Here is a 12,842-nt window from a genome sequence, read left to right as displayed (position 1 = left end):
TTATCATGCAGTGCACTGTACAGGATCACATGTCACTGTACAAAAGCTCAGCATGCTGCTATACAGTGACATTTTAAAAATGTATTTATTTACTTATATAGCGCTGTCCATTTACTCAGTGCTTTACATATATATTGTACATTCACATCAGTACCTAACCCTCAAGAAGTGCACAATCTAAGGTCCCTAACTTGCATTCATACATACACATACTAGGGCCAATTTAGACAGGATCCAATTAACCTAACAGCATGTCTTTGAAGTGTGGGAGGAAACCGGAGTACCCAGAGAAAACCCACATAGACACAGAGAGAACATGCCAACTCCAGGCAGGTGGTGCTGTGGTCGGGATTCAAACCAATGACCCTAGTATTACCAAGCGTAAGTGCTGACCATTTAGCCACTGTGCTGCCCATGAATGAAGTGTACTTTTGCAAATTAAGTTAAGTGAGGGAAACAAAAGGGAGCCATGTGTTCTCTGAATCACACCACCCCCCTACCACAGTCACATGGACAGGAAACTGCAGCGGTTTACCTCTCTGGCAGCTGTACATTATGTGTCAGCTGGCTCTAAATTATATTCAGGTAGCAAAGCATATTGGTGACTTCACCTATCTAACAAAAAAGGCATGCAGTGTGTGTTTCTATGCCATCTGGTCAGGCATTGGTGTCTCAGGGATGGTCAGTATTATAGTGATTCAATCCGAATAACGACAGTAGGTGACAGATTCTTTCATTTTCATATGATGAAAGGCCCTGGGGTCAATTTACTAAAGGTAAATTAGAGGTGAATGAAACTAGAAGTTGTTACATATATATAGTTACATAGTTACATATATAGTTACATAGTTAGTCTGGCTGAAAAAAGACAAAGGTCCATTCAGTTCAACCATAGAAAAAAAAAAAAAAGTTATAATCCTATACCCACAGTTGATCCAGAGGAAGGCAAAAAAAACCCAGCAAAGCATGATCCAATTTGCTCCTGCTGGGAAAAAAAATTCCTTCCTGATCCCCCGAGAGGCAATTGGATATTCCCTGGATCAATGTTACCTATAAATCACTTAACTTGTCCACTTAGCACTCACCAATTATGTGTGGGAAAGTTTTTAAAAAATGGGTTTTTGACTTACACTTGATTGGATGATTGATATGTAAAATGCTTAACCTTATGTACTAAGCTCAGTGAACATTTATTTTGCAAAGTAAAATAAACAAACATTTTACAATGTTCTGTTTCTTTAGTAAGCCATCCAGGGTTTTAACTACATATAAAACATCATCGGAGGGGCTGCTTTCTATATTTGGGGCAATTGCACTCTCTCTTCAGTTTCAAGGGGTCTGGGACCTGAACTTGCAACATAAGACGCCCTAGCTAATCAGGAAGAATCACAAAGGGAGCTCCAACTCCAAGCCGAGTCAATGTGCATTTCCAGAGTTCCCCTCCACAAGCTGCCCCCAAGTCACCAGATGCCTCCTTTATCACCTTGGACATGGGATCAGTGAATGTGCAAACCATCACCCACAACATTGCCGACATAGACAAAGGGCTGCAACCTACAGGGTGATCTCAGATTCACTAAAGTCCATTCCTTGTCACCGCATGCCTGTAGTGTCTTTCTGCAGGGTTTCTTTATCCAAGATATACAGAGTATAGGAAATAATATCCACAGTAGAATTATTCCATCATTAATTCTCTTTCCCCAAAACAGAAGATTAAAGCTAGAGATAACCGATGCTAAAAATCTACAATCTTTTCTCCGTTTACCATTTTTGGAACTCCACATTCAAATGTTTGTTCGATTTCTTTTTCAAATCAAATTTGTTTCCAAATTTGTTTTCAATTTTGTTTTCAAATTCAAATTTGTTTTCGAATTTGTTTTCTAATCAAATTTTGGCTGAATTTTATTTTGTTATTTCTGACTCGTTTAAATTCATTATTATTGTAATGTGGAATTATGATACATTTAAATCTCTGAATAATGAAAAAATTATTTCAAAATTCAATCCGGAACTAAACGAACCGCACATGTCTAGTCTGGGTGGATTAAAAAAATGTAGTAGTTTTCACGGAAGATTTCTATATATTAAATATATAATTGAATCAGACGGATCTGATATTTTTGGATGCTAGTCCAACCCACCAAAAGAAATGGCATGAGCTGATTGGACAACAATAACAGTTGTCAAGTGCATCTGAATTAATGGAAAATGGAAGGTTTTCGTAAGAAGTGGAAAAAGTGGGAGGAGTTTAGAAAGGTTAAACTAATGGAAAATATATAGAAAACCCTAGAACTTGAAAAGAAGAAAAAAAAGAAAAGAAAAGATGAGGATTGGTGCTGAGTGGAAGAGAGGGGGAGGAAAGGGGAAGGAAGGGAAGGTACGGATTGGGAGAGGGGAGGGGGTTGGGGAAGGTTTTTGTATTTGTAATTTTGTATGTTGTATTTTGGGTGAAAATATTTGAATAAGTGACATTGAATTTTATATTGGAATGGAATAGAAATTAAAAAAAAAATTTAATAAAATATTAATAAATGAATTAATGAAAGGAACAAAACTTGGATCCATTCGTTATCAAACATCTGAAAATTTAATTAATTTCCCCATGGGCTCAAACTACTATCTCATTATGTGACATCATCTAAATGAAATAAATGAAACAAATACATTTGTGAATTTCATTATAACTTTTTTTTCTGATTCAGTGCCATTTGTTTCTGTGTCCATTCGGAGATCTGGATACATCTGGATCCCAAAATATAAACATTTTCATCCAAAAAACTAATCAAAACAAAACGAATCGCACCTATCTTCTCTTCACACAATTGCTTTACAACCCTAAGACAATCTTCTTAACACTTTTTTCAGAGGTACAAACTTTAGCTGAGGAAACACTCAGACTGAAGAAGACTGCATTAGGCATACAGGGTTAATTTCAGTGTTGGTCAGGATGACCATATGAGGGTAAGAAATCTACACTGATAAGACAGCTAAACAAATAACTCCTTTCAGCTCAACCTGCAAAGACTATCTGTGGCTATTGAGGATGAATCTAAAGACTCCTCCTGTGCATGAGCCTGACATAAGTGCTTCTCGATCGGGAAAGTTTCAAGGGCTGCAGAGTAGGTGCCAGCAGCAAACCTTAGGGCCTTTATGCAAGTCTATGGGAATGCAAACCTTTTTGAAGAGGTAAAATGCAGTTTAGAAGGAGAGCAACCCTAGGTCAAACTCAATGGATTCTGAAGGATCTCAGAAGCATCTGAAACTGATGCCAAAGTGATGCCATTAACACAAGCCCAAAACCCATGAAAGGGTAAACTTGCCCTGATGACAACTGTCTGAAATGGGACATACAATTAAATATATAGCCTCCAGAGTCACCCTTGTATGTGCCTCACAGCACAACTGCTGCTGTTTTTAACTGTTTTCCCATATGAGATGCACATGCATGTGGAAGTGCAGGCTGTTTTTGCTGATTGGGCACACCTGAATCTTCAATTGTAGGGGTATTTAGCAGTGCACAGTGAGACTAAACAGCCAGGTTTTGACAAAGCACTACCGCAGTGTGAAATGCGTTCACCTCTTCCCTCATCTGTGTGTACAGCTGTGCTGCTTTTATATGAGGTAATTAATAAAGGCTTATTTTGGCTCTTTCATTCGTCATTCACTGTGCAGCCATCCAGAAGTTACGGAAGAGAGCGGGGATACCCAATCTGAGAGACCCCAAAATATTCGAGGAAGCCAAGGGGCATGATCCAGGTTCCATCCTGCCATAGTCTTTTCCAGAGGAACCCGTAATTTGTCTCCTGTATGTAAGTTCCAGTTAACAATACAGAGTAAGGCAGTGGCTCGATAGTACACTGAAAGGTCCAGGAGGCCTAGGCTGCCCTTGCTTTTGTACAACGTATGAGGTCATATGAGAGACGCAGAAGTTTCTTGTGTCACACAAAATTAGTAAACTCCCATCAAGCTTTAAGAAAAAATTCCCTGGGTAAGTGGATCGGATAGATAATGGAAGTGATCTATTTCATTCAGGAGGTTAGGCAGGGTTGTTCTTGGAGAGCTAAGAAAAAAAAGATCATCTTCTGCAAATGCAGCTAGTTTTTGTTCGGTAGATCCCACTTGAACACAGATAATCTGGTGTAAAAAGGCCTCCATGATCAAGGCAAATAATAGTGGCGACAGAGGATATCCCTGCCTTTTCCCATTGGAGATTGAAAAAGGTTGGGATAAAACCTGGTTGACTTTCACCTGGGCAGTAGGACCAGCTTAAAGAGTGCCAATCCAAGATTGCATCTTGGTCCCAAGTCCAAGCCTATGCAATATATACGTGATTTAAATATTCCTTCTATGTGGTCAAAAGCTTTCTCAGCATCTGACGAGAGGAAAAGACAGGGTTTTTGAGGTGGAAATCGAGTGGAAAAGGAGGGAAATAGCTCTCTGGGAGTTGTCCCAACCTTCCAGGCCAGGGAACTCTCTTAGACAGTTAGCCATAATTGTCTCCAAGATTTTATATCCAGAGTTAGTGAAGAAATTGGGCGGTAATATGTTGGGTCTTTCCCATCCTTTGGAATAACAATTATATGAGCATGCAGTGCTCTCGGAAGTACATGACCCGTCTTCACTAAAGAATAAAATACATCATCATATGAGGCAAGAGGAGGTCAGAGTATTGAAGAAAATATTGACGAGAAAACCCATCTCTGCCATGGCTCTTCCCTGAGGGCATAGCTTTGATCATAGAAAGAATTTCCGCCGGGGAGATATCTCTTTCCAAAGCAGAGATAGCCTCCATCGGAAGTTGTGGATAATCAATTATGTCAAAGTAAGAGTCTATCGACGCACTGCATCTGGAGTTGGCTTCCCCACTGTCTGAGACCTTAAGATTGTATAAGGAGTGATAAATATCTCAAAAGCAGTTGGCAATCTGGGATGGAAAATGCAGGTTGGCACCTGAAGCAGAGCACACATGAAGAACTTAGGAGCATGAGAATTGTTTTTTAAGTGCCCTTACCAACAGTCTCCCACTTTTATGGCCTTGGTCATAAAATATATATGCCAAGTGTCTAAGTTTACGTCTGGACTGGACATCTAAAAGCTGTTTCAGTTGCATCCGCAAGTCAGTGAGTTGGGCTCCTATCTGGGGGTCATTCCTCTGTTTGTGTGGAGAACCCTCCAACAGTCTACCAGCTGCAGATCTCACAAGGATCTAGAAATATTTTTCCTAGGCAAAAAAGACAGTGTGGATTTGCCCGAGGAGGAGCCCAGCCGGGGGTCCTGATATACATTGAAATCGCCCTCTAAAATCACTGAACCTGAGAAGTCCTGTAAAATTCCCAGCACTTGTCAATAAAGGAAACTTGGGCATAGATATTCACTAATGTAAGAGGGTTTCCATAAAGGGAATCCTTTACCATCACGTATCTTCCCTCAGGGTCCTCCAGGTGTGACTCTGGAACAAATGGGCAAGACTTTTGAAAGGCTATTGCAACACCCTTGGCTCGCTTAATTGGGAACGTGCTTTGAAACCAGCGGTCAAACAGGTACAGTGGCAGTTTAGGGATCGATCCCGACACAAAGTGGGTTTCCTACAACATCAAAACCTGTGGTTAAGGGCCTTTACTTCCCGCCATACTCTACTACGTTTGAATGTAGAACTAAGGCCCCTCACATTGTATGAAAGCACTTTAAAGGCAGACATTAGGATACAGGACAGAACCTGCTTGAGGCAAATAAACAGTTGACCAGGAAAAAATTAACAAAACTATGGATAGCATTTACAGAAAAAGACAATGCAAAACCTAAATGTAGACAACAAACCGCCAAGGGGAACCACAAAGGATCAGTGTGTGGTCTACAACCCGAAAGGGTGGGTGTAACGGACCCCAGACACCCACGACTGGGTATCTCCGTCAAGAAGCTGCTTCTCAGACTCTGGAACACGAGACCAGTGAATCTGGCTATTGTTACCCCAAGATCCAGACGACACCAGATTTGAAGTAAACCAGAGGTAGACTACTTTATTTGAACACAGATACAAGATATATACACTCAGGGGACAATCCCCTCTCCCTGCATAATGACACAGGGTGGGGCAGTCTACATTTAGTAACAAGAGACACAGGTATTCAAACTTCACACCAGCAGACAGTCCCATCAGGAGGGCGGGCTGCTGGAGACACCCCCCCCCCCCACTAAGCTAATACACATAAACACATACATTGCATAATAGTTTGCTCCCAAGCCAGATAAACAATAGAACAATGGGATGCAGACACATAACATTAAACAATCAACAACCCCCTACCCCACCTATCTCCTAAACATGTCTACACAGTCTGAGACAAAGCCCACACAATATTAGGACAGATCACCCTGTACCCCTAACAGGCACAGGGTGATTTACACATAAGATGGATATGGGGAGCTGAGACAGGGGTCTCCCCAACTCTCCAAAGTGAGCTGTATTCCATAGGCCCCCCCGCCCAAAGTGACTTCCGTCACAGTGGGCACCCCATGAAATAAATGAACAGGATGAACATAGTGGGGTAGTGTGTAAGCCATACCCACGTAGGGAACTCCAGCAAGAGCTACCCACCTTTGTGAATGCAAAAACATACAGCAGTTAAACAAATTACACAGCCAAATACCAAAAACAATAGACATGATGAGCTGTATGACCCGAAACCCCTATGCCATCAGTAGCAAAAACAGGTTATTATAAGCAGAAAACAAAATGGCAATAGGGAAACAGCAACTTATAAAGGGGAAAATAGTCCAGATAACTGGGGTTAGTGTAGAATGGAGAAGCATTAACAGAAGTCTCGGAAGGACGAGTCAAAGAATATTGGCAGGTGACAGTAACCAACCCAAAATGAACCAGATGGAAAGTAACCAAGAACAAATGTTCAAGTGTTTCCTTTGGCACTAGGTGAGCCCGGAGGATTTCAGATCCGCTTACATTTCCAGTGTGGTTCTTGCCAATCACGTTGTGGTTGAGTAGTAGGAGACGTGCCACCACCCCTCCAGTCAGAAAAGTCTACTTCGGACATGTTGAGAGTTTGAAGAAATTACGGTAGGTCATCTTTGTCACAGAGAGTCCCTTCTTTAGTAGCTGTAAGCCGGAACGGAAAGCACCAACAGTATGTAGCTGCTGCAGAGCATAGGGAGTCCAGGAGAGGGTGCAAGGTTTTCCTCAGCTTCAAAGTGCAGAGAGATAAATCAGAAAAAAACATAGCTTTGAGCCTTCAAATTCCAAATAAAGGCGTTTGCGCATACCACTTGTGATAGCTTCTTTGTCCTGGTAGCGCAGCAGTTTACAAATCACATGACAAGGCTTATTACTATCCACATTTGCAGGCCGCACGGCTCTATAATCATGTTCTATTTCAATGGGTAGTGCAGGGCATTTTCCCAGAATTTTTGTAAAAACAGAAAACAAAGTTGGAATTAGGGCAGCTGTTTTAACGGATTCAGGCAACCCGCAAATCCGCAGGTTTTTCTTGTGGCTCCTGTTCTCATAATCATCAAACTGGGAAAGTAAACCCTCAATCCTGCGATCTTGTTGATCTAACTTGCTGTGCAGGGAATGGATTACAACTGTGGACTCACTTCATTGTGTTTCAAGGGCTTTAACCCGTGAGCCTATCTGTATGGTATCAGCTTTAAGTTCTTGGAAGCCAGCTTTGTATGTGTCTTCCAGCTGCTGAAAAAGGCTGCCAGATCAGCCTTTGTGGGGAGTTCACTAAGACAGTGCTTGAGATCCCAGCAGGAATCCTGAGGGAATGATGAGTGCGGCAGGGGGGTTGCCAGGTCCCTGTGGCTGAAGGGGAAGATGTGGAGAGATGCTGTGGCCATTCTAGGATTGTCTCTGAGGAGTGCTGGCATCTCTCCAGATAGGGAGTAAGAGGAAGGGTCCACCATAATGGTGCCGGTCGGTTCACCTACCCACTGGCCAGAGAGGAGTGGAACGATGCTGCCCTGTAGGCTCTTATTGGAAGGGTCAGTTAGTGGCACATTATGCACATTATGCATTTTGGTTTGTTGCAGCGCCAATTTATTTTCAACAGCACCCCAATGCACATGCAAACTGCAATGCACATGCGCAACCATGCAATGCTATGCGCTGCATTGGAAAATGAAGTACAGGTAACTTTTGTCAGCTCTGGTATGTTGGCAGCCCATTACATTTAATTAGGATTTATTACTGTTTTTAAGCAGTCTGTAATTAAAAAGCAACATTTCAAAAACCATTTGATAACGATATAAAACACTTTTTGCCTTCTGTTTTTCATAATAATCTGCTGTTCTGTGTATGTTTATTCTGACGACATGCTCAAGGTAATGATTAACACAATCTAGGATGAGAAGTTTCATATACGATGAACAATCCCCACTTCTCTGCACATACTGCACATATCCACATTCATAAATCACCAAAGCCACAACTTATAAAAAGCCTGTTATTACTGAAGCTAGAAAAAAAAACAGATTAAATAATAATATGTCTTCTATGATACCTTTCATTTAGAACACTGCATGCTCTCCACCCTTGAAAATATTTTAGAGATGCACATTTAAAAAAAAAATTGGAAAATTTTTGGATGAGCTGTTTTTCTGCGTAGTTCCAGCCAGCCAATAGCAGCACAGGCACAGGGTTTTCTTGGCAATATATGAATTGGTTCTTTCACAGGAGTTGATGCACAGAGCTCACAATTTCACACGTGGGTTAAACTTTATATGGGGATCCAGAGACTGCAGAAAAAAATGCCTGAAACTGACAACTCCAAGGACAGCAGGAGAAGCAGCAAGTACAGTACGATAGCAATGCAGGAGGACAGAAGCTGTCTGGGCAAGCTGAAACTAAGGAACAACCTGGCGAAGGAAACCCTGTCTGAGTTTTTTGGCACATGTTTATTGATTGTAAGTGGCAGCTGTTTTCCTGTTTCTTTACAAGTGACTGTGCTGATGTGTGCATTTTACTAAGTACTTATGTGTAAGGCAGCTGTTTTCATTTTTCTGGTAAGAGCGCAGAAAAAGAAAACATCCATTAACGTCTTACTTTCTTTTACTTGCAGCATAGATACTGCACAAGCCAGTAATAAGTATGTCAGATTAGAGGACTAACTAGCTCTCAATAGTGGTTTATGATAGGCTTTGCCACATTTTCATCCGAACTAGACAGAAGGGCAGGAGAGGAACACAAAGTAGTTCAGGACTGATAGAACTGTACTCTAGTTATAAATTCAAGACATGTCTGTTGTCCTCGCTGAGCCTTTGGTGCATTGAGACTTGCTTACCAGACAATAGAAAAGCACCACATTCTGTGCTTTCTCTATTGGTAGTCTGGGGCCTATATAAGCAGGACATTAAAAGTGTTATTAATCTCCTAATTCTTCCTTCTTAATAGAAAAGGAAAAATTAGGGTCATAACAGATGTGCCCACTTTGCATTTTTATGTACTGATGATGACCAACAAGCATGAAACAGCTGTAAGCATTTTGAAGTAAATGGTTCTATAATATTAGATGGGATCTGTGCGTTAAATCCATGGTTCTGGATGTATTTTAGACATAAGTACAAAATAATAAAGAGCAAACCTATAACTTAAAAGATATCTAAATACATTAACAGTATCCGCATTGCTTATATTCATATGCAATATCAAAAAAGTACGACCCACGATGGATCTAAAACCACTGGGATTTTGTAGGGTACTGAATTGTATAATGTCATTTACCTCAATACTCAATATAATATGAGTTATTAGTTAAACAACATTATACATTACAATACCCTTTAAGGTTCCAGTGATTTTGGATCAATTAAGGTCATTCTTTTGGGTTCTGGATGTACAGTTGACCAATGGGCATATATGAATGATTTTCATGGCTCCACCCACTATCCTATAATGAGGAACAAACCTACTTATATTTTCGATTTGGGATGGAATTGGGGCATATAGATACCTTTTGTGTTAACTCTCAATCAAAGCTGCCTATTTTGACTCTTTATGCTGCTAACATTAGTTAATCATGTAGAATTTACATTTCTTTAGTTACTTCCTAGTTAGCAGGCCTAGGCCAATGATGTCATACTTCCTTGGAGTCTTCAGGAGGGGTTTTCTCAGCTAAGCCTGCACCCTCCTGCCTGTATGCCTGAGCTAAGAGTAGATGGATTCCAGGAAGTAATTACGGTATGAATCATCTGTCCATACTCAAGATGAACATGGTCGCAAATGCTTTGAGGTGTTTTTTAAAGTAATTTCTCAGCAAAATAAAGCATGGAGACATGGATGGATGAATGAGTTTGCTTTGAATATTATAAATGAATTAAATAGTGATTTTGGTTTGTGGTGCTCAGATATAGTGTAGTTCCATTTCAAAAGGGTTCCACTATGCTTTACATTATTTTAACAAATGAAAACCATACTACGCCAACCCCCTTGCCTCAATTTTGAGTTTCTGGGGTTGATTTACAAGAGGAGCAATCTTCAGCACTCTTCATTCTCCATAGTAAATGCTTGCTTAGCTTAGTGAATATGGTGGTTATGCTCACTTTAAATATCAAATCATATGCATGGGGAGATTGAAACTAACAGGTTGACTTCATCTTAACCATTAAACTAAGTGTACAAAAGTCAAATGAACTTATCTAAACAAGTAAATAGAAAATATTTAGGAATATAAAAGAGAAAATTATATCCTGAAAGCTGATTTACAGGTGATTGTGCTTACCTTAAAAGCAGCAGATACTTCACATTATTACATTTTGCCACTTTCTTATTAATTATTTACATCCTAGATAGCACAGTGTTACCTTTTCATCCAAGTATGTAGATTAGGACATCTGTCTGTTCTCCAAATATCTTGACCTGTTGCAGCTAAGAAACTGAGAAAGAACTGATGCCAATGGGTCAGCATATTAGCCAAGAGACCTATACACTATACAATTTTCTGTCCAATTTCTGCCCAATTTCCTTTAGATTTACCGTTAACTATGTAGTGCAAGAGCCTGCCTAATTGGATACAATTGAAAATGTTGTATAGGTTTTACCTCATATTATATGGTTTTTGGTCAATTTAAAGCACAATTCTCAAGAAAATTGTATAATGGATGGCCAGCCTTATACTTTCAGACTTAGGTCAGTAATGGCATCCCGCAGAGCTCTTTCAGGTTTGCTTTACTCCTTTGCAGTGCTATAGTTCACTTAGAAAGGAACAACTTCCTTTATTTTATTTTGTACAGCCTTGTTTCTGTTGCTGTCCTATCAAAGACATCCAAGAGGGGGGCTGTCACAATACACTGTGTTTTGCTTACAATTAAAATATTAAAAAATACTTTTTGGTGGACTGATGTGAATGTACAATATATATGTAAAGCGCTGTGTAAATTGACGGCGCTATACAAGTACCTGTAATAAAAAAATAAAAAATAAAATAACCCTTAAGTAGTTACATAAGCATTATTCACTTTTATGATACATTTTGCACAGCAAAAAAGCACAGCATGTTACCACATCAATTATACAATGATGTTTAAATATGTAATCCTTACCATGTACTTATTATAAAATGTAAAATAATAAAATCCATAGCAAATATATAGTGAAATACTAACCATAATATCATTTTGAGTGGACTGACCTTTAATTAGTTACGGTAAGCATTATTTCGATGTATGATACATTTCATGAAAAAAAACTACATAATATATACAGTAACATTAACATATGTAATCTTTGATATGTACTTTTCGAAAATGAATGAAACCCATAGTGTAAATGTAATATCTCAACTCTGAACTCTAATGGGTGTTGGCCTTAATCATTAACAAATATAGATTTATGTTCCCTCACAAAGCCCAACTATTTGCTTTGACTTACTTTTCGAATCAATAGTATTGACTCGCTGGCTTGAACACTGCATATTTTTTTTTTAGGTCACATGAATATCTAGTTTTGCAACTTCCTTTATTTTGTACAGACTTATTTCTGCTGGATAAGCTCTTCTTACTCTACAGTATAACACAGGATATTGGACTGTTAGCCATCAGCATTTATTACTCAGTAATACTGACATAAATACATCCATGTTTATAAATGTGCCATTTGTAGACATGTATGTAATTAAACAAGCCACTCCAAATGTAAATAAGTAACTATTAAAAGGCATTTAAGAAAATCTCAAATGACTTTTCTTTACTGGCGTATAAATAAAGTTTCAGCTAAAGCATGTTGAAATGTGCAGGAATGCCTTGGTAAGGAGAAAAATCAAACAAGTTCTGACAAGTTCATTTTTGTTACACTTATTGTATTTGTTTAAAGCTGAAGTTTAGGTATAGCAATTTTTACACAGATTCTACAAGGATCTCCACTAGCTTCTGGGACCTATCTTGAACAGTGGCCCTGCTGCTTTCTAAACACAGGTTGCCCACTCGGCATGGGTGCCATTCAGAGATCACTTACAATTTAGACAAAGTTCAAACAAAGAGCGCTTTACATTCATTGAGAAAACACAGTGTTCCCTAAATGGCGCCCGTGCCAGAGAAGTGATTTCCAGCTTCCATAGAAACATAGAAAACAGAAAAGTGACAGCAGAAAAAGATCGAGTGGTCCATTGAGTCTACTCAGTTTTTTTTGTTTGTTTGATTGTTTTGTCATTTTTTTTGTTTTTTTATTTCATCATTAACTTTTTTGTCTGAGCATAGATGCATGTTTGTCCCAAGCATGTTTGAAGGATCCACAGGGATCCCATAGGTAGGGCACTTATACATTCACCGGCCACTTTATTAGGTACACCTTGCTAGTGCCATGAAAATATCCCCCACATCATTACACCACCAGC

At 39.5% G+C, this 12,842-nt stretch overlaps 1 protein-coding gene across 1 annotated transcript in view; it reads left to right on the top strand.

The window, feature by feature from the left end:
* Positions 1–8,420: 8,420 nt before the first annotated feature.
* The window catches only part of AQP9 (aquaporin 9), a 48,429-nt gene continuing 44,007 nt past the window's right edge, over positions 8,421–12,842 (top strand). Inside the window, exon 1 of the mRNA XM_089667720.1 lies at positions 8,421–8,919. Within this exon, the coding sequence (XP_089523846.1) occupies positions 8,737–8,919 (183 nt within the window). The 5' untranslated portion in view covers positions 8,421–8,736. The remainder of the gene's footprint in view (positions 8,920–12,842) is intronic.

This window comes from Staurois parvus, unplaced genomic scaffold (genome assembly GCF_062004578.1).
Source record: "Staurois parvus isolate SC_StPar_1 unplaced genomic scaffold, SC_StPar_1.0 ptg000054l, whole genome shotgun sequence".
Taxonomy (NCBI): domain Eukaryota; kingdom Metazoa; phylum Chordata; class Amphibia; order Anura; family Ranidae; genus Staurois; species Staurois parvus.
This window is presented reverse-complemented; position numbering and strand designations above follow the sequence as displayed.